Source organism: Sitophilus oryzae, unplaced genomic scaffold (genome assembly GCF_002938485.1).
Source record: "Sitophilus oryzae breed Bouriz unplaced genomic scaffold, Soryzae_2.0 scaffold_1122_pilon_pilon, whole genome shotgun sequence".
In the NCBI taxonomy this organism is placed as follows: Eukaryota; Metazoa; Arthropoda; class Insecta; order Coleoptera; family Curculionidae; genus Sitophilus; species Sitophilus oryzae.
The window spans coordinates 439,716-460,098 of record NW_022145752.1 but is presented as its reverse complement, the minus strand read 5'-3'; the positions used below and the strand labels follow the sequence as shown (position 1 = coordinate 460,098).

General features: G+C 31.6%; 1 protein-coding gene across 1 annotated transcript in view; it reads left to right on the top strand.

The window, feature by feature from the left end:
• LOC115886136 (potassium voltage-gated channel subfamily H member 8) overlaps positions 1 to 20,383 on the top strand; it is a 118,278-nt gene that overhangs the window by 59,069 nt on the left and 38,826 nt on the right. The window contains exons 5-6 of the mRNA XM_030905208.1: positions 8,024 to 8,181; positions 15,008 to 15,203. Coding sequence (XP_030761068.1) covers positions 8,024 to 8,181; positions 15,008 to 15,203 — 354 coding nt within the window. The remainder of the gene's footprint in view (positions 1 to 8,023; positions 8,182 to 15,007; positions 15,204 to 20,383) is intronic.

Genomic DNA, 20,383 nt, shown 5'->3' with positions numbered 1-20,383 from the left:
TTTTTTAAATAATTTTTTTCTATCCATCTGGTGTTGTAGTTCTTTAATTTCCTGTCTCACAATGTACCGTTTGTGTCCGGGAAGGGATCATAGTTTCATAGTTGTCGATTTTCGAACGAAAAAAAAATCAGTACATTTATTTTATTTCGTATATTTTTCATTTTATTGATTTTATGGAAAGCACTGTTCATTAAAATGTTGTATCCTATGTTATAGGGCTATGTGTCCGGGAAGGGATCATAGTTTCATAGTTGTCGATTTTCGAAAGAAACCAGTACATTTATTTTATTTCGTATATTTTTCATTTTATTGATTTTATGGAAAGCACTGTTCATTAAAATGTTGTATCCTATGTTATAGGGCTATGTGTCCGGGAAGGGATCATAGTTTCATAGTTGTCGATTTTCGAAAGAAATCAGTACATTTATTTTATTTCGTATATTTTTCATTTTATTGATTTTATGGAAAGGACTGTTCATTAAAATCTTGTATCCTATGTTATAGGCCTTGTTTCTCTCTACAATTTCCTGTCTCAAAATGTACCGTTTGTGTCCTGGAAGGGTTCATAGTTTCATAGTTGTCGATTTTCGAAAGAAATCAGTACATTTTTATTTTATTTCGTATATTTTACATTTTATTGGTTTTATGGAAAGCACTGTTCATTAAAATGTTGTATCCTATGTTATAGGGCTATGTGTCCGGGAGGGGATCATAGTTTCATAGTTGTCGATTTTCGAAAGAAACCAGTACATTTATTTTATTTCGTATATTTTTCATTTTATTGATTTTATGGAAAGCACTGTTCATTAAAATCTTGTATCCTATGTTATAGGGCTATGTGTCCGGGAAGGGATCATAGTTTCATAGTTGTCGATTTTCGAAAGAAATCAGTACATTTATTTTATTTCGTATATTTTTCATTTTATTGATTTTATGGAAAGGACTATTCATTAAAATCTTGTATCCTATGTTATAGGGCTGGTTTCTCTCTACAATTTCCTGTCTCAAAATGTACCGTTTGTGCCCAGGAAGGGTTTATATTTTCATAGTTGTGGATTTTTGAAAGAAATCAGTACATTTATTTTATTTCGTATATTTTTCATTTTATTGATTTTATGAAAAGCACTGTTCATTACATTTATTAAAAAATGGATCATACTGTATATTATAGTACAGTTCGTTATATCCATCAGCCTAATGAAACAGAACTCCTAACACACACGAATAAAAAGGGAAAAAATCCTGAACAATTAAAATGCATGATATTGTCATTTTCTAAAGCATTTTCCCTAGTGATCCTGTGATAATCCCCATGGATAACTCCCTCTGGAAGGGCTTTTCATTGCAGGAAAATCATTTTCCAGAGTGGTGGATATATCTCTTTTTCCTCGGTGATCGTTATTGAGTGAGAGCAAGGGACGGTTATTTGACCCGCATCTGAAGCGAGTCTCGGAGGTAGGGATGTGTTATGAAGCATAATATCGATACTACAATCCCTCTTTGAATAAAAAGATTAAGAAAGGAGATTTAGACAACGACGGAACTCTAAAATGGCCGACTTAAATTCCGGTTTATCAGTGCCGTTCTAATTATATTCAAAACGTGTTAAAAATATGATGAAGGGTAGACTCAATAATTTGTTGTTTTATTTTACGTTGTGAATAAATGTTGGTAGTTATTGAAATTATTATAAAAATATATATCTCTAATAAAATATAACTTATAATAATTATTTATTAACACAAACATCCGATACGCTACTGAAACAGGTAATTCAAATTGACGTATCTAAATTCTTTGACATCTAATCTTTGACAAGTAGTAAATAAAAGCAAAAATGCAAGAAAAAATATATAATTAGTTAATATCAAGTGAATTTCATAAATGATCAGTTTACTACACGTATGTAGATTATACACGTGTGGCAAAATTTCATTAGCAATAGGAGCTTTTCAATGCGATAGAAAAAGATGGTAAGGCTGCAAAATACATTGCAGTGCAACAGAGACGGATAAAGTGTCTTTTCCTTACCATTGTATAGGGGAAGTGATCATAGAAGTGATACGACGAGAGAGCTTCTGCGTGAGGGGGCGGATCTTTAAGACGATTGTGTGGGGGCTACCGGCTACTAAGAGAATAAAATCGAAAAAATAGAAAGACGAAGGACAGTGTTGCCATTCTGTTAAATCAAAATTATGTCGGCTTATCCTAAATCCCGAATCTTCTAATCCCATTATCTTGCCTACTTAATGAAATATTAAATAAAGTACAAAACAATTTTAAGAATGTTTTCTCTAGGCACATAACAAATTCTTTCGAAAACAAAAAGTAACATGCAGAACTTTGAAATCATTTCTAAAATAGCAAGTGCAATTCTATGAAATGGCAATACTGTACGATCCTCCTTCCAGTCGCCCCGACACCGACCGGTCGGTCGGCGGCGGCGACAAAGGAATTAGGCCGAAAAAGCTTTATAAAGGTGTAGCCGAACAGGGTTGTCGGGTTTGTTAGATTATAATTCCATACGAGAACAAAATTCTCGGTAGATCTTCAACAAAAATCAAAAGTACAGAAACAAAATAAAATATAATATTTAAGTCCAAAATTAGTATTCGTATGTGTCGTAATACTAGATCACTCAAATAAAATACAAATATAGTAAATATAACAAGAATTAGAAATAGGTAGGTATATTATATTCAGTGCGAGATTCTGAATCATACGTTCTACTCGCCTGGGGTAGTTTTGTTTTAAGGTTCGACATTTAGTGGTTTAGAGGTTTGGCAATTTCAAGGCCACGCTTTTGATTAGAAAATTTTGAGGTTTGGATATGAGAATGGGATGGGACAGTGATTTCCCCAGTATGGTCTTGGGAGATAAGCTAAGGCTCGCGTGGGCAGGGGCACGTCCCTGCGTGACATTAGGGAAGTGGCAGGTAAACGGTGGTTAAATATAGCACAAAACAGGGAGACATGGAAAAGGATAGGAGAGACCTATATCCAGGAGTGGATGAATCCGGGTTGATGAAGAGGTATATTATTTAATATTAAAAAAAATATATTGAATTAAACAATATTAATATATTAATAAAAACTATAACAAGTAGGGATAGCAGTCACTTTTTACCTTTGTACAAATTTTGATCAATGATATCTAAAATTAATTTCATTTCAATGGGAAAGCTCTAGCAACTCTCAACTCTTTTTTCATATTAATATATTTTTTTGGCAGGAAAAGCACTAAAATATTTATCCATATTCAGTTTGTTTCTTAACTTAGATTTTGTTTTTTGTTTATATTTTTTTGGGGGAAAATATGGGTTTAACTTGAATGAAACAAAATCTTTTCAAAATATATCAACTTCTTCGGGCATATCGCCAATACCGCGCCTAATAAAGAGTAATAAGGATTTGTAGGAATATCTTTGTCACTCTACAACTAGACAGAACGATGACCTATGATTACTAAATAAAATTTAACAAACAATAATAAAGTCAGATTAGACTAAAAACGCAGTTGAACATATCGTTAGATTTTTTAACAGACGAAAAATATATGCTTTCGAAATGTGGGCCTACAAAAGAATGCTGCGAATTTCATGAACAGAACATCGGACCAACGGTATCAATTCTAAGGCAGTTGAAAGTTAACACAAGACTTTCAACCAAAGTAAACCAGTAAATACCTTAGGTACTTCGGGCACATTTCGAGAAGAACAGATGGACTGGAAAAAAATCATAATCGAAGGGATTAATGGCAAACGACAAAGAGGAAGATCTGCGACGCGCTGGGTAGAGCAACCCAAAGAAATTATTGGTCACGGCCTGCAAGAGGCTTCTATAGCCGCTCAATATATATAGATACGTTCCGAGCAATTGAGACATGATGTCAACGGACGAGAAGAAAAATATCGATATTGTATTGCCCCTCTCTACTAGAGACGATGTTTTCCACGCGCTTTTCCAGCTGGAAAAAAAACGACAAAGCCACAAGTGGTCGATTTGGGTCCTTGGCGATTTTTCCAGTCGAATGCCCGCCACAGATTCGAAATGCCACGGAGAACAGTCAACCAATAATGTTTATTATTGGTCATTTGTACGTGGTTTATTTCGGTTTTAAAAAGCGCAAATAAAATTCACTCGTTTGAAAAAAATATTTTATTATGCACGATGAATTCGAATTTTTGTAAAATAAATTTATATTATTTTTTTTTAAATTTTTTTCGAAGATGTTAATCTGTGCCATCTGGAACAGAGTTGCTATGTTTTAAACATTTTGTAAACCTTGATCTGCAGGGTGTTTCAAAAAACATGTGCCATCTTTCGTAGGGAAATTCCTCATGTAAAAAGAAGATTTATTTTTCATATCAACATACATAGGTTCGATTCTGCTTTGTTTCGTAGCTACAGGGTGTTAAAGTCTTAAGATTTTTTCGATTTTTAAATTGTGTTTATCTCATCAAGGAAGCCGAAATCGACAAAATATCAAGAGACAACTTTTAATCGGCATTAAATTGCTTTTTTTTTTAGAAGAATCGGACCTATGTTGATATGAAAAATAAGTCTTATTTTTACGAGAGATGGCACATGTTTTTTGAAACACCCTGTACAACTTAATATGACAATAAATAATCTATGTATCTATGTAAAACATGTAACGTACGATTTAAAAAAATCATGGAAAAAGCATATAATTTGGAAAAATCGGGTAAATGAATGTCAATTCGTATTTGCAGCAAAAATCGCCGATAGCAAGCGTTGCGGTAAATTTTCGACAAAAATTGAAATTCGCAATTTGCCACTCGGTTTAAGTTAGTTACAGCTAGTCCTTTTTTTAAAAAAAAAAGCCATTTTCGTTCAGTGACAGTAAATTTTGGTAAAATTTTATTTTATATTCCAATCTCCCAGTTTTATTCCAACTGTTTTGTTTAAGAGCCAGATGTGAATCAAACATGCCATCAGGAGTATTGTTATACCGAAATTATCTCCTAATGAACTGGTTAGCGATTTTCCTGGCAAGAAATATTAAGAAAATAAATTAAAAAGAATAAATTAAACACCCATTTTTGCAGCTTGTATGCATACACTCTCAGGGCTTTGAAAAAAGTCAGTATCTGAGACGGTTTTATAGAGGGAAGTTCTTTATCTCCGATATCAGTTGTATCAAAGTTTATGGTACCAATGGTTATCGTCTCGGCACACTCAGTGATAAGGTGTTCTGATGTTTCTTCATTTTCTTCACAGAATCTACATTCGTCGTTGTTTCTTAGTATCAAAGTACTGAGGTGTTCATTGAGGAGATAGTGTCCTGTTAAAAACCCTTAAACCAAAAAAATATATCTTTGACTTTTCTCGGTTGTAAATCCTGATAAATTTCTTCGAGTGTCTTAGACCGTTGAAGGATTCTCTTTCCAGGTTACAGATGTAGTCTCCATGTTTTTGAGTTCTGCTTTAAATTGGTTCCAATTCTAGAAGGCGTACAATGAACCCTCCATGTCTTCAGGTGTGTATCAAACATCGGAGAAAGTTGTTATGCCAGACTTTTTCGTCAAAAATATGAAAAAAAATAGATTAAAAAATGTAAATTAACTATATATACCGCCATTACTCGCCGACGAGTATTCGACACGCATCAACAGATGGTCACGCCAGGCGTTTTCTTTCATGAGCTTTTCTGTGACTGAAAAGCCCGATACGTGATTTTATTTGCCTACCGCACTCCGGACATTCAAAAATCTCATTGCTTTGTTGCCTCTTTACTTTGTTTTTGTCGCTCTTAACTGAGTTTACAATTCTTCTTCATTGAGTTCTATTGTGACCTGCTTCTTCCCAATGATTCTGCATGTTAATCCCCTTTAAGTTTCCGTGGCAAATGTCCTTGTACCTTTTGAGTTAACTATAATCACTATAGGAGAAGCAGATTTACTGACACCAGTTGAATTAATTCTACTACTACTTCTACTACTATGACATAAACTTTCCTTTTATTGAAAATTTAAGTCAAAATATTGCGAACGGCTACTCTTATATCGGAGGCGGTGGGAACAAGCTTTTGCTTCTGCACTTGACCAAAAAAATGATACCCACCTTTACCTTACACTGCATACCAAAGGGCGCCACTTATTTCAAAAAGATGCTAATACTTACAAAGGATAGTACAAACTGCAATAAGAAAATTTGTACAAGTGTATTAATTGAATAGAAACTAAAATTAGTATAGCTATTAAATATTTTGAGAGACCGGATCAACCAATGAAACAATTCAAATACCCAAAAAAATAACATTTATTACTTGTTAGAAATATTCGGTACTTATTCGGCACAGCAGTTATGTACATTAATATACAAGAATTATATTTAAGAAACTCTATCTTAAAACTTGTTTAAAATCAAATTATATCTTTTCAAATATTATTCAAACTATTATAATATAAAAGGAATACTTTTTAGAGACGGTCTTTGTTATATTCGAATAATAAATATTTAAATTTGACTTGACTTATTACGAAGATTCATGAACCATTTTGTTTATATATAGTTAAAGGGAAAAAGATTAAAATCTGTACCCAAGATTGCCCTTACAGGTCAAAGATCGTAATAATATAAAAGGTAGAACATAAATAGATGTTAAATCTGAATAATCAATCAATATAACATGATTATTTTAATAATCAAATACAAGTAAAATTTAAGCAATGCTGAAGGCAAATACTTAAGTGTTAAAAAAAAATATATAAAATGTAACAGAATGTTAAATTTAATAAATTAAAGGTTAAAGTAATGCTGAAGGCAAGTACTTAACCAGTTAAATGTAAAATGCTAAGAATAGTTAATTTCTTAACACACTAATGATTATTTAAAATCAAATTAATAAAATTTTAGTTTACTATAAAAAATATACTGGCCTTGTATACCAAATTATACTAAAAAAGGATCTTCTTAATGATAAAAAAACATCACAGCATCCAACTTCTTCTCAGAGGGGTGCAGGGCTGAAATCTAACCCAACAGGCTGCTACTGATTACTTCGGTGACTGAACACGTAAGAAAACTTGTGGAAAAACTTGGCACAAACTTCTAGAAAATTATGCAGAACAGCTTGCAGAAAAACATCTAGAAATACTTGAAGAAAAATACGTGGAAAAATGCTGAGAAAAACGCTGAGAAAAATACGTAGAAAAATACGTAGAAAAACCTCATTGTGAAGGCACACAATCAATAATTATTTAACATTTCTTCTTAAATAAGGGCTGGATACTTCTCATCAAAAAACTGGAATCTAAAAGAAAGGCATGTGAAGGTTTTTTCTACCGAATGGAATGTCAAAGAAAATCTTACCAAAACTATAGATCCATTAAAATCTCAACAATCAAAATGTATATGGGACCTTCAACCATCTATAGGATAACAAAATCACAATATTTTTCCCATATTGTGAAAAATACCAGCCAAATAAATTTAATTCTCAAAATGGCACAGTGACCTCGACAACGGCCAAATCCGAGGTGACGATTTTGACGTTTCCCGTCTTGTCGATACACAAGGGTACGATCCAATATTTTCGATAGAGAGCGTTCCGAAATTTAAGTGTTGTAGGAATGTAAAAAGAACATCGATACAATAACAAAACACCGTCCACGACAAAACAAAGTAGCATTTGGAAAACGAAAATGCTACACTACTACTAAATATTGAATCTTTGAAACTAAAAGAAAATTTACTAAACTTTATACACGAGTTACAAATATATATTTCACTCAACGCCTGAACCACGAAAACTTTTGAAATTTGATGTTAATTTTAGTTTAAACTTCCTAACAAAGTCTAGAATACCCTAATCTCCAAAAACCACCTTGGCAGTATTATATACATTACAAACATTTCAAACGTATACTTCTATGTTCTATAATTCTCATACATCAAAAACTCTAAACATTTTCAAATTTATGAACTATTTTCAAATGAAATATTGAAATAGTTTATTAATAATTTTACTAACTAAATATGCTTTCTTTTTGTTTCAGATATATTATTAAATTTTCGTACGACTTTTGTAAATAAAAAGGGCGAAGTGGTGTCAGACTGGAGGTCAATTTCTGTCAATTATTTGAGGACGTGGTTCGTGGTGGACTTCCTGGCAGCACTGCCCTTTGACTTGCTCTACGCCCTTTACGGAGAAGAGGTAAAAATATATAGAATATTTAAATTTTTATTTTTTTTCTTGAAATATTAACATTGAAAATGTTTCTGTTATCCTATATAAAGGAGCCCAAATCGATTTAAAATGCTACATTTGCCACACCATGACGTCATATATACAAGGGTATAGGAAATCTCGGCGCAGCGGCGGCAGTCGGCCAGCGCGCGCAAAAACCATTACATCGCTAATTGTTTATTGATATATCTTTATTAGTTTAAAAGCAAAAAATATGGGGTTTGCTTTGATACCTTGTCAAGACATAAGCGAAACTTTTAAATTGTTTCTTTTTTTCATTTAGGCCTTCGTTTTTCGTTAAATGAAAGTTATATTAAAAAAAATCTATTTTTAAACCAAATTTTCGCATGATTGAAATGATTATTCATGTTTAAAGTTTTTTTTGGTCATAAGCGCTAATGGAAATGTTTTTTTGTAAATAATTATAAAAAATTACTCCCTACGAAGACTTTATTGTGTACTGGATCAAAAAATAAGTATTTGTTTTCTCTATACGGTGGTATTAATATATCGATTTTTGATGATAGTGCCCTTTTACCCGGTCTAATTTTGTACTACTTTCGGAATAAGGGTCCCCATATCATGTACTGTACTTCCATCCCTGAAAAATTCAGCTTGTGACACCGAAGTGAGAGGTAACGTCAAAATAAGCTTTAATCTACCTACATCATAGGTAGGTGTAGGTACTCTAGGTATATTCTACCTAGACAGTAGCTGAACTAGCTGACAGTAGTAATTAATTTGTTATCCGATAAGTAGTTTGGTTTGGTTTGGTTTGATAATAAGACTAATTTCTTCTTATTGGTAATAAGACTAATTTCTTCTTATTCTTTTAAATATTACAGTGTTTCTTTTTCCTAAAATGTTATACTTAATTTTCGCTTAAAATTAAAAATCACAAATGGAGGAAAATATACGTTATTGAATAAAGTTTATACAAATCACTTTACCATAACAAAAAGTAAAAACATGTCATGGCGGAAGATATTCAGGTGGCATTTCACACATTTATCTATTAAAATCGAGATTAAAATAATAAACTTGCGAACATGTTATACACGAGATAGAAAATTTCAGAATCGATTAATACGCAATACGCTACGCAGTCAACTTATTCCTATGCGCGGATGAGCGTCTTCAAGACTCTTCCTTCGGCCAGGGTCACGACGCCGTCGAAGAGGAATCGGCCTACGTTTGGCTAAACAGGCTGGACACGGAGTACGATATTGGCGAGTCTGACTATTTATAAAAATTTGCAAAGTAAAATATGTTGGAAAAATAATTAATCCATACATATATAAAAGCTCAAAGGGTTTTTTTGTTGCATCCATCCCGCCGAAACCGCTTTACCAATCTTGATGATTCTTTTTTTAAATGAAAAGTATATATGTGTAGATTTGTTATGAAGTATTTTTATAGTGCTTAATGGCTATTTCTTTGTATAAAACGACTAAATACTAAAACATACCTGAAAAACACCTACACACAATACCTCCAGAAATAAATTATTTGTCATTGTCAGTGGTGTGTCAGTTAGATTATATATAACGTTTTTAGATATTTTAGAGTGAGTTCATGCCGCCAGCTTTACATACATAAATATTAGCACAAAGGTTCGTTTAAACGACATTAGTGAATTAGCTACACAAAGCGATTTTAGGAAATTCATCCTCTTAGAGAGTAAAATTATCTCGGAACAGTTTATTGTATGAAAATTCCTTACTATTTGGTCTAGAAGAATGAAATCCTACAAAAAGAATTAGAAGAAATTTCTGAAATTCATCAACCAAATGGGTAAAGTTAGTAAAAATTTATATAAAACTTGGTGACCTCTGGATTATACACATAAAAATTGGCACAAAGGTAAAGCGAATTTATGAAATTTATACCCTTAGGGAGTAGAATAGAGAATGAAAGTTTGCTCTACGAAAATGCAATACTATAACATTATAAACCAGACAGTATAAAATGTTATACAAGGGTTTATTTAGTGACATCATAACGAAATATATCTTCCTCAATTATCCTTCAAAGAATAAAAAATAACCTATAAAGAGAGTATTAGTGCTCTTAATAAATAAAAAAAATGAAAAATAAAAAACATCTATGCTCACTAGCTCTCTATAAAGAAGTAAAAAATCATTTAAATCAATGCATGAACGATTCGAGGTGTAACGCGAACGTAGTCGCGAGAAAAAGCTAGTAATTTATTAAATCATTTTATTTAACTCATTAATTTTCATTGAAAAGGAATTTTTGTAATTCGCCACTATATTAGTAAAAAACTAAGAAACTCATACCAAATTTAAGTTTTGCGATTTTGACTTATACTTTTTACAAAATCTGAACACATTTTAAAAGAAAAAAAGTTTTTGATAATATTTGTGTAGATTGACTACAATATCAATATATTAATATACAATAATAGCTCGCAACTTGTTACATAAATAGCTATTTTTTATCTGAAAATCTCAAAAGTTGATATATGAAAGATTCGAAAAAATACCGTTTTAATAAGAATATGATAAGAACCAAGAAAAAATGCAATGAATGAAACAAACAATTATTTTCTCCATTACTCATAACTGGTTAAAAATGGACGCTTTTCAGAAAACTGCTTTTCCAGCACAGGGAAGTTAAGTGGAGGAAAATTGTGTGGTACAGAGTACGAGTTTATTGAAATTTCAAAGCTACAAAACGCGAAAATTGTTAAGAACGATTCGAAAATTGCGCCTTTCATGTTTCTCCTCGCAAAAATAGAGATTCTAGACGAAAAAAAGGATAATATTATATTTTCTGGACAGCTGGCAACAATTTTTGAAGTGAGAGTACTTTTCTATTTTAGAAATAATTGGTAAAAATGATATTTTTATCATGTCAATGATTGCAACATAAAGTTTACTTTTTATTATTATTTAATACATACATACATGCTGCCATTACTCGCTGACGAGTATTTGACACGCATCAGAAGATGGTCACGCAAGGCGTTTTCTTTCATGAGCTTTTCTGTGACTAAAAAGTCCGATACGTGATGTTATCTCTTTTATGCCCAGGTATATGTGTTCAACATTTCTTGTATGCTTTCAGCGTATTGAAGTTCTGTGATGAATTTTATATGTGTTTTTGCCCTGAGTCTTTTTATGTTGAACAAACCGCCGTCCGTATCTGTGTCTAATGCCCAAAGCTCTTTCCTGCAATTTGCTGTCCACTATAATGGAGAGCTATGAATATGTTGAATAGGAGAGGCGCTAAGACACATCCCTGCGTAACTCCTGTATTTGTTAGAAAGAGATCGCTCAGTGATCCATGATGTGACACTCTTGACTTGTTGTTATGGAGGCTTTTACACACTGTAAGAAATTTGTTAGGTACTCCGAACTTTTTCATAATTGCCCAAAGAACAACTTTATTCGCAGAGTCGAAGGCTTTTGTTAGGTCGATGAATACAACATAAAGTTTACTCTTTGTTATTATTTAATATAAATTTCTTTAATTAAAATTACTTATTTAATATGAAAATCTATCCTTTCCAATATTACTATAATTTTATTTAACATTAGACCCATAAAATCTTTATTGGCTTTTATAAAATTATTAATATACGAATTGCTTAGTATACGTTCATAAACTATCCATATACAAGGGATAGACGTAAATATCTACGTTATGTATACAGACTCATAAATATGATCGTAAACTGCTCGCCACAAACTCTGCTACTAGCTTTATTGGAGAAATTTTATTTTTATTTGGTCCAAATTAAAATATAAAACGTTCTTTGGTGATATTTATTGCTGTAGAAGGGTTTTATTACAATTATAGACTGAAAAGACTAAAAAGTAAAACAAATTTTATTTTTATATGCATATTATACATAGGTAAGCGGACATACAGGGTGGCACCTCTCATACGACGCTGAGGCTCCAAGAAAGAAATGAAAAAAGGAATGAAATTTTGGGAGAAATGAAAAAAGAAATGAAATTTTGGGAGCATACGTAGGTTAATTTAAAGCATTTTATAAAAATATATGGAGTTACACAGGGTGTTCCCAAAAAAGTTACACATCAAAGTTATGTTTTTTGTAATGTATAACCCACAAAATTCTCAAAGTTACTGGTTTGTGGAAGTATGCTTTGGAATTAAATAAGACAATAGAAAATTTCATTAATGACTTATATTTAATTAACAATTATAAACAATCAATGTAATTGGCTGTGACAGTCTCGATTATATGAGATTAGATATGCAACTGGAATACTTAAGTGTTTCTGCTTCGGTTGGTTGGGAGAAAGGCCTCACCCTCTTCGCTGCACTCGTCCGCTGGTGGGTTGCGTGATTGTCCGGCTAACGTTGGAGAGCTTGTGAGACTCCACCAGTCTCAGTGCGTGAGCTACTTATGGGGAGGGTCAATTCTCGTATCTTCCTAGAAGATAACAAACAGCAGTATTCTACCCAACACAATTGATAAGTACCCAGTTTTGTGGTGGTGTTCTAAATTACCAATTGAACTGTCTGTTGGTTGCCAATGAAGGTATAATAAAAATAACTTATGATTAAACAACATATTAGTGATTCAAATAAACAATAATCATTATCTAAATCCAACTACTAATTATTATAATAAAAATTATAATTAAAATTTAAAAAAGAAAATAGGCAATGACAGTTTAAATTAAGTTATAATTGAAAAGATTGTCCAAATTATTTAAAGAATATAAAGAATATAAATATAGAATTATAAAAAAATATAAAAGAAAAATATTTTGCTCTCTCTCTCTAGAAAATTCCATACCACCACAATCACTTCGGTACGACTTGAAAAAAACATATATTGTTACAGTAAATTATTTGATTTAATTTGTAGACACGTGTAAAAAGAATAAAAAAATATGTAAGATAAAAAAACTAGAAATATATGAAAATTTAAATTAGAACAAAAGTTAATACTAAAATGCGATATTAAAAGATAAATTAAAAAACTAGATAGAAAGATAAAGGTAAATAGAAAGATAGGATAAGATACGAAAAACGATAAATGCGGCAATTCGACAGATAAAAACTAAAAGAAAAGATATGTCACTCCAGGAACAAAGATAATGCATCCGCCAAATAAGATAAAGATAAGATAAGGTAAATTTGGCAGATACGAGGTAAAGATACGTTCCCTAGTGTGATCCAAAAACAACAAAAAACAAAAATCTATCTGTCGAATGGCCTGCCAATAGACACCACCACTACAGGGTCCAGATAAAACAAGAGTTGCCTTCTGGCAAGCAAGGATTCGTTAAAGGTGACATAAGTCGTATAATATAAATATTATTAAAAAAATCCTTACCAGAGTCCCTCCTGGTTCGTCTCTGAGAGTACTCCTGCAGTGATTGATTCTATTCATGGCCCCTGAGATTGCTAAATCGAACACCTCTGAGGGTTCCTGTTCGACAGCTTGCGTCTCAGTACATAAATAAGAAAGATAAAAATAATTAGTACTAAATAAAAGTTAAAGGTATTAGAAAATTTTTTACAAAACTACCATACACGTGCTACTAAGATAAGAAGATAAAGAAATGATGATAAAAAAATTGAACTGTGAGACAAAAAGATAAAATAGAAAAAGGAATTTAATGTTACAAGCTAATTAAATAATTAAATCAAATAATTAAATCATATTAGATAGTAAGAAATGTTTAAAAAAATAAAACTAATAAATAATTTCCAAGTCGTACCTCGTGCCGGTGTCTGGAAAAAAAACTAGGTGTTTAAGCAAAGAAGATCGAGATGAGAGAGAGTGATTTTCGGCAAAACAAGTCCCTTTATAGAATTCTCCCATTCATTTAGACATGCGTTAAGTACCAAATGTCAATATAAAAAATTTATAATTAATAGTAAAAATAATACATACGATAAAATTTTCTACATACCTTCAAAAAAATGTGTGTAATAATTGCATCTTAATTATTTAACACTAAACAAAATATTAATAATAAACCTTCGTTTTCATTAAAAATAAACAAATTATTATCGGTAACCCATAGGCAACCAGAAAATATATAAAATATTTAAACAATTTAAACTAACAACCATCGCTAGTGATGTGTACCACTATCGAGGTTCCGCAAAAAATCGATAATATATAAAAAAAACGAATAAACGATATAAAAGGAAAAATATAACGAAAATATTTTCGTTACAATAGAATCATATCAATTCTCTCTGATGTAGGATAAGTTTTCATTTTCCGCAAATTTCTGATTTTTTTTGTTTTAACTGACACAAAATGATAACTAGTTGTTAAAGTTTGACTATAATTAGACAGCTAGGTTGAAGTAACGTCAAACATATCACAGCCACCTAGATTTTATCAAATAATAAAGATCTACTGATGACACTAAATCGTAAAAATAAAAATATCTAGGAAAATCTTTGTTTGAGGGGTAGACAATCTTATCAGTATTTTGAAGAGACATAAATTCCTCATTGAATATCAAAATATTATACTGGGTGTTCCATTTTTTCAATTAAAATATAATAGTAAGTCAAGTGATCTAGTTACAAATTGCTAAAAAAATCATAACCGTAAATTTTAAAGAGCGCAGCAAAATTACAAAAATTTGAATTTTTGTGATTTTGTGTATTTTTTTTCTTTATTTTTGTCAATTATGTATAATTAATTTTGTGCAAATTTTATATATCTGGAAATACATGAAGAAAATACTAAACAATATGTATAAATAATTTAAGAAGGAAATACAGATAATAACAAGTTTTACTTTAATGCAATTTTTGTTAGCAGTCTGGTCCCTCGCATACTCATCTCATCAAACTCACCAGGTTGTTAAGGCTACTAAGGCTGTTACAGAAAATCGACAGGTACTCGCAGTACAGCGCCATGATTCTGACGTTGCTCATGCTCTCGTTCACTCTGGTAGCTCACTGGTTGGCCTGCATATGGTACGTCATAGCTCAGGAAGAATTAGAAACAGATTTGGGTAAGTTTGAGTATTATTCCAGTATTTTTCTTGTTCTCTATTATTTCAAAGATCTGTTGGTACCTTATTTTATTTTGTTCATATTTTTTGTTAACGGAACCACTCCCTGAAACTTAAGCGTATATTTTCGAACACCCTGTAGAATCCTATAGGTAGATAAGGATTCTTGATCCAAACCAAAACTATTTAAATATTATATTCAGTAAACTTTATCCAAACAAAAATTACTTTAAACAAAGCCCTTATTTTTAGCCGACCATTTTCATGGTGTCCGTCTGTCCGTCTGTCCGTCTGTCCGTCTGTCCGTCTGTCCGTCTGTCCGTCTGTCCGTCTGTCCGTCTCTCCGCCTGTCCGTCTGTCCGTCTGTCTGTAACACGATAACTCAAAAACCGCTAAACCGTTTTTAACCAAATTTGGCACAAAAATACTATGGCACCCGAGAATCTGGCCATTAGTTTTTGGTGGGGCTTAGGGGTTGGTAAGGGGTATGGGAGGGGGTTAAAAATTTTAATAAATCGTATCTCCAAAATTACAGTAGCTACCGAAACGGGGTTTTCAATTTAAGATTAGGAATAATATTTGCAAAAAACATCAAAATCAGTCAAAGTGCAAGTTTTTGAGATAAAAAAAATTGGAAAAATTCCTTTACTTTGAAACTAAAAGAACTGCCTACCAACTTTTTATCAACATACTTTGGTATGGGCGGCTAGACGTGCCTCCCGGCGCGGCGCCATTTTTTTGTTATTGAAAGAAAGAATTTTGGGTCTTTTTTAAAATATTTTCTGGTTTCCTTTTTTGTTTATTGTAATCAAAAAAAGTTATTTTTATTTAACATAATGAATTGAATTATCCATGATTGTAAATTATGATATTTTGATTTTAAAATGCTCTATACTCAACTCATTGAGTTTAAACTCCAAACTCTGGGCGTATTTAAGTTTTTAAAAAAGAGGGAAGTTTTTACAACAAAATATTGTACTGAAGTTTGACTATTTACTGAATTTTGTGTTGCAACCATAAAAATAATACTACCTTATACAGCGTGTCTAATTACTAGCTTTAAACGGCAATAACTTGTTTAATTTCAACACCCTGTATATTTTCTAACTAAATATTTTCCATTTGATAGCAAATTGAAGTCAATAAAGACAAAGGGAAGTCAATACAGGACCAAAACCGTATAATTCAATGACCCTATAGCTGTAACCTTTCACTTCCACGAACGCTTAAAATGGAGAGTATCTCCAAGTGGAAAGAGGAAGTGAAAGTTCTATTCAAGTCAGATTGACTGCCCTGATGGGAAAGCGCCGCATACAAATATCCCTTTGTGGCAAATTTGCCGCATACGTTTTCAATTTGCGTTATTTGGATGGCCTGGCATCTTCCTTCTAAAGAATGTTTTAATTTTGTTAGTTACTTCTATATTTATATAATTAAATTTATATATTTAGAATAAAAATTTGTTTCTTTTATCGAGATCTATCAGCCCTAAAAATATTTGCACTTATTTAAGACTCAGCTGTATAGATTATCGTAATATCTCGGCCAAACGAGTACCTTTCTTGATTTTTTTCAAAATAATAGTACTCGATTATTTAATTTCTGTTTTGCATTCAAAAATCACTATAGAGTCTTATTGACAAAAAAACAAAGATTATGGAATAATATCGAGTTAACTTTGATATTGTGACGTAAATAAATAATCGTTCAAAAGAACATCGACATCAATTTCTCCTAACAAAGCTTCATATTTTAAAATGTAATAATTAATAATAAAATTGGTTTCATTCTTTTTTTGACAATAGCTCTATATCGACATCGCTTGATTTTCTTCTTTCTCTGTTATTTCCACCCTCCTCCAATTTCCAGAATCCAGGAAAGCGCAAAGGAAAAAATGGCTTAATCAAACGTGAATCTAGCCTTATGAGATACCGTGACACTAATCAGAGCTTTTCCCTAGCAAAGCTCAGACAGTGAGAAGGGTAAGAATAATACACGTTTTTATTTTTTTATTTTTCTGGTATTCTTTATTTTATTCTATTACATTGACAAAGAATAAAGCTTATTGTGGCCCAGGATAATAAAATCCGGTAAAACTTAAGATTAATTTTATTTTTTGCAAAAAAATTAAATGATGATTATTTTGAATAAAATAAATAACCTACCTTAGATCTACATATCATGTATGCCATACGAAAGTTTTTAAAGTAATTTAAATGGATTTTTTTACTCAATTCAATAAATGAATATTCCAAATTACCAACAGTATTCCAAAATACCCCCTTTTCCTCTAATAATTTATTATGTATTGATAACGCTGAATTTCCCCAAGATGCCAATACATTTTTTTAAACTTGAATTTTGATTTAATGAACATTAAAAATAAAAAATCAAAGATGGATATTATTAAATTTTCCAAAGCTTCTTCTTGCCTGCAAATACCATGTTGCCATGCAATGGTGCTTTACTTCCCATTGCAAAATATGTTTTAATAAAAGTGGATGTTAAATATCGTCGGCCATTAAACTCGTTAGACAATAACATTATCCGGCGTTTACACATTCATCTCCTTTGGCACGATATAGCGGTAGCGGCTTATCTGGTCGAGTAATTTACAGCGCGTGGCCTGTGGCTTTGACAGTTCGCAGCATAATTACGCCTAGGGATATTATTTATTAGATATTTTTACTCGTTCTGACGAGCAAACAACACGTCGAAATGATCGATTCGCGTCAGAATGTAGTGTGATTAAAGATTGCGATAGAGTTAATACAGAAGTTAATACAGAAGCACAAGTATTAAAAGCTACTGTACAAATTATAACTTAAGAGCCCATTTCACCAGTCCGAAAAAGTAGCAAAATAAGCGTTCGGCATTTAACGTTTTATGTAAAAGTGGCTAGGTATTTTTACACAAATAAAGAAGGAAATTAAAGATATGATTTTATGGAAAGCACTGTTCATTAAAATGTTGTATCCTATGTCATATGGCTTGTTTCTCTCTACAATTTCCTGTCTCACAATGTACCGTTTGTGTCCGGGAAGGGTTCATAATTTCATAGTTGTCGATTTTCGAAAGAAATTAGTACATGTATATTATTTCGTATATTTTTCATTTTATTGATTTTATGGAAAGCACTGTTCATTAAAATGTTGTATCCTATGTCATATGGCTTGTTTCTCTCTACAATTTCCTGTCTCACAATGTACCGTTTGTGTCCGGGAAGGGTTCATAATTTCATAGTTGTCGATTTTCGAAAGAAATTAGTACATGTATATTATTTCGTATATTTTTTCATTTTATTGATTTTATGGAAAGCACTGTTCATTAAAATGTTGTATCCTATGTCATATGGCTTGTTTCTCTCTACAATTTCCTGTCTCACAATGTACCATTTGTGTCCGGGAAGAGTTCATAATTTGATAGTTGTCGATTTTCGAAAGAAATTAGTACATGTATATTATTTCGTATATTTTTTATTTTATTGATTTTATGGAAAGCACTGTTCATTAAAATGTTGTATCCTATGTCATATGGCTTGTTTCTCTCTACAATTTCCTGTCTCACAATGTACCGTTTGTGTCCGAGAAGGGTTCATAATTTCATAGTTGTCGATTTTCGAAAGAAATTAGTACATGTATATTATTTCGTATATTTTTCATTTTATGGAAAGCACTGTTCATTAAAATGTTGTATCCTATGTCATATGGCTTGTTTCTCTCTACAATTTCCTGTCTCACAATGTACCATTTGTGTCCGGGAAGAGTTCATAATTTCATAGTTGTCGATTTTCGAAAGAAATTAGTACATGTATATTATTTCGTATATTTTTCATTTTATTGATTTTATGGAAAGCACTGTTCATTAAAATGTTGTATCCTATGTCATATGGCTTGTTTCTCTCTACAATTTCCTGTCTCACAATGTACCATTTGTGTCCGGGAAGAGTTCATAATTTCATAGTTGTCGATTTTCGAAAGAAATTAGTACATGTATATTATTTCGTATATTTTTCATTTTATTGATTTTATGGAAAGCACTGTTCATTAAAATGTTGTATCCTATGTCATATGGCTTGTTTCTCTCTACAATTTCCTGTCTCACAATGTACCATTTGTGTCCGGAAGAGTTCATAGCTTCATAGTTGTCGATTTTCGAAAGAAATTAGTACATGTATATTATTTCGTATATTTTTCATTTTATTGATTTTATGGAAAGCACTGTTCATTAAAATGTTGTATCCTATGTCATATGGCTTGTTTCTCTCTACAATTTCCTGTCTCACAATGTACCATTTGTGTCCGGGAAGAGTTCATAATTTCATAGTTGTCGATTTTCGAAAGAAATTAGTACATGTATATTATTTCGTATATTTTTCATTTTATTGATTTTATGGAAAGCACTGTTCATTAAAATGTTGTATCCTATGTCATATGGCTTGTTTCTCTCTACAATTTCCTGTCTCACAATGTACCATTTGTGTCCGGGAAGAGTTCATAATTTCATAGTTGTCGATTTTCGAAAGAAATTAGTACATGTATATTATTTCGTATATTTTTCATTTTATTGATTTTATGGAAAGCACTGTTCATTAAAATGTTGTATCCTATGTCATATGGCTTGTTTCTCTCTACAATTTCCTGTCTCACAATGTACCATTTGTGTCCGGGAAGAGTTCATAATTTCATAGTTGTCGATTTTCGAAAGAAATTAGTACATGTATATTATTTCGTATATTTTTCATTTTATTGATTTTATGGAAAGCACTGTTCATTAAAATGTTGTATCCTATGTCATATGGCTTGTTTCTCTCTACAATTTCCTGTCTCACAATGTACCATTTGTGTCCGGGAAGAGTTCATAATTTCATAGTTGTCGATTTTCGAAAGAAATTAGTACATGTATATTATTTCGTATATTTTTCATTTTATTGATTTTATGGAAAGCACTGTTCATTAAAATGTTGTATCCTATGTCATAGGGCTTGTTTCTCTCTACAATTTCCTGTCTCACAATGTACCGTTTATATCCGGGAAGGGTTCATAATTTCATAGTTGTCGACTCTACAATTTCCTGTCTCACAATGTACCGTTTGTGTGTCCGGGAAGGGTTCATAATTTCATAGTTGTCGATTTTTGAAAGAACATTTTTCATCTTGTTTTTCATCTTGTTTCATATCT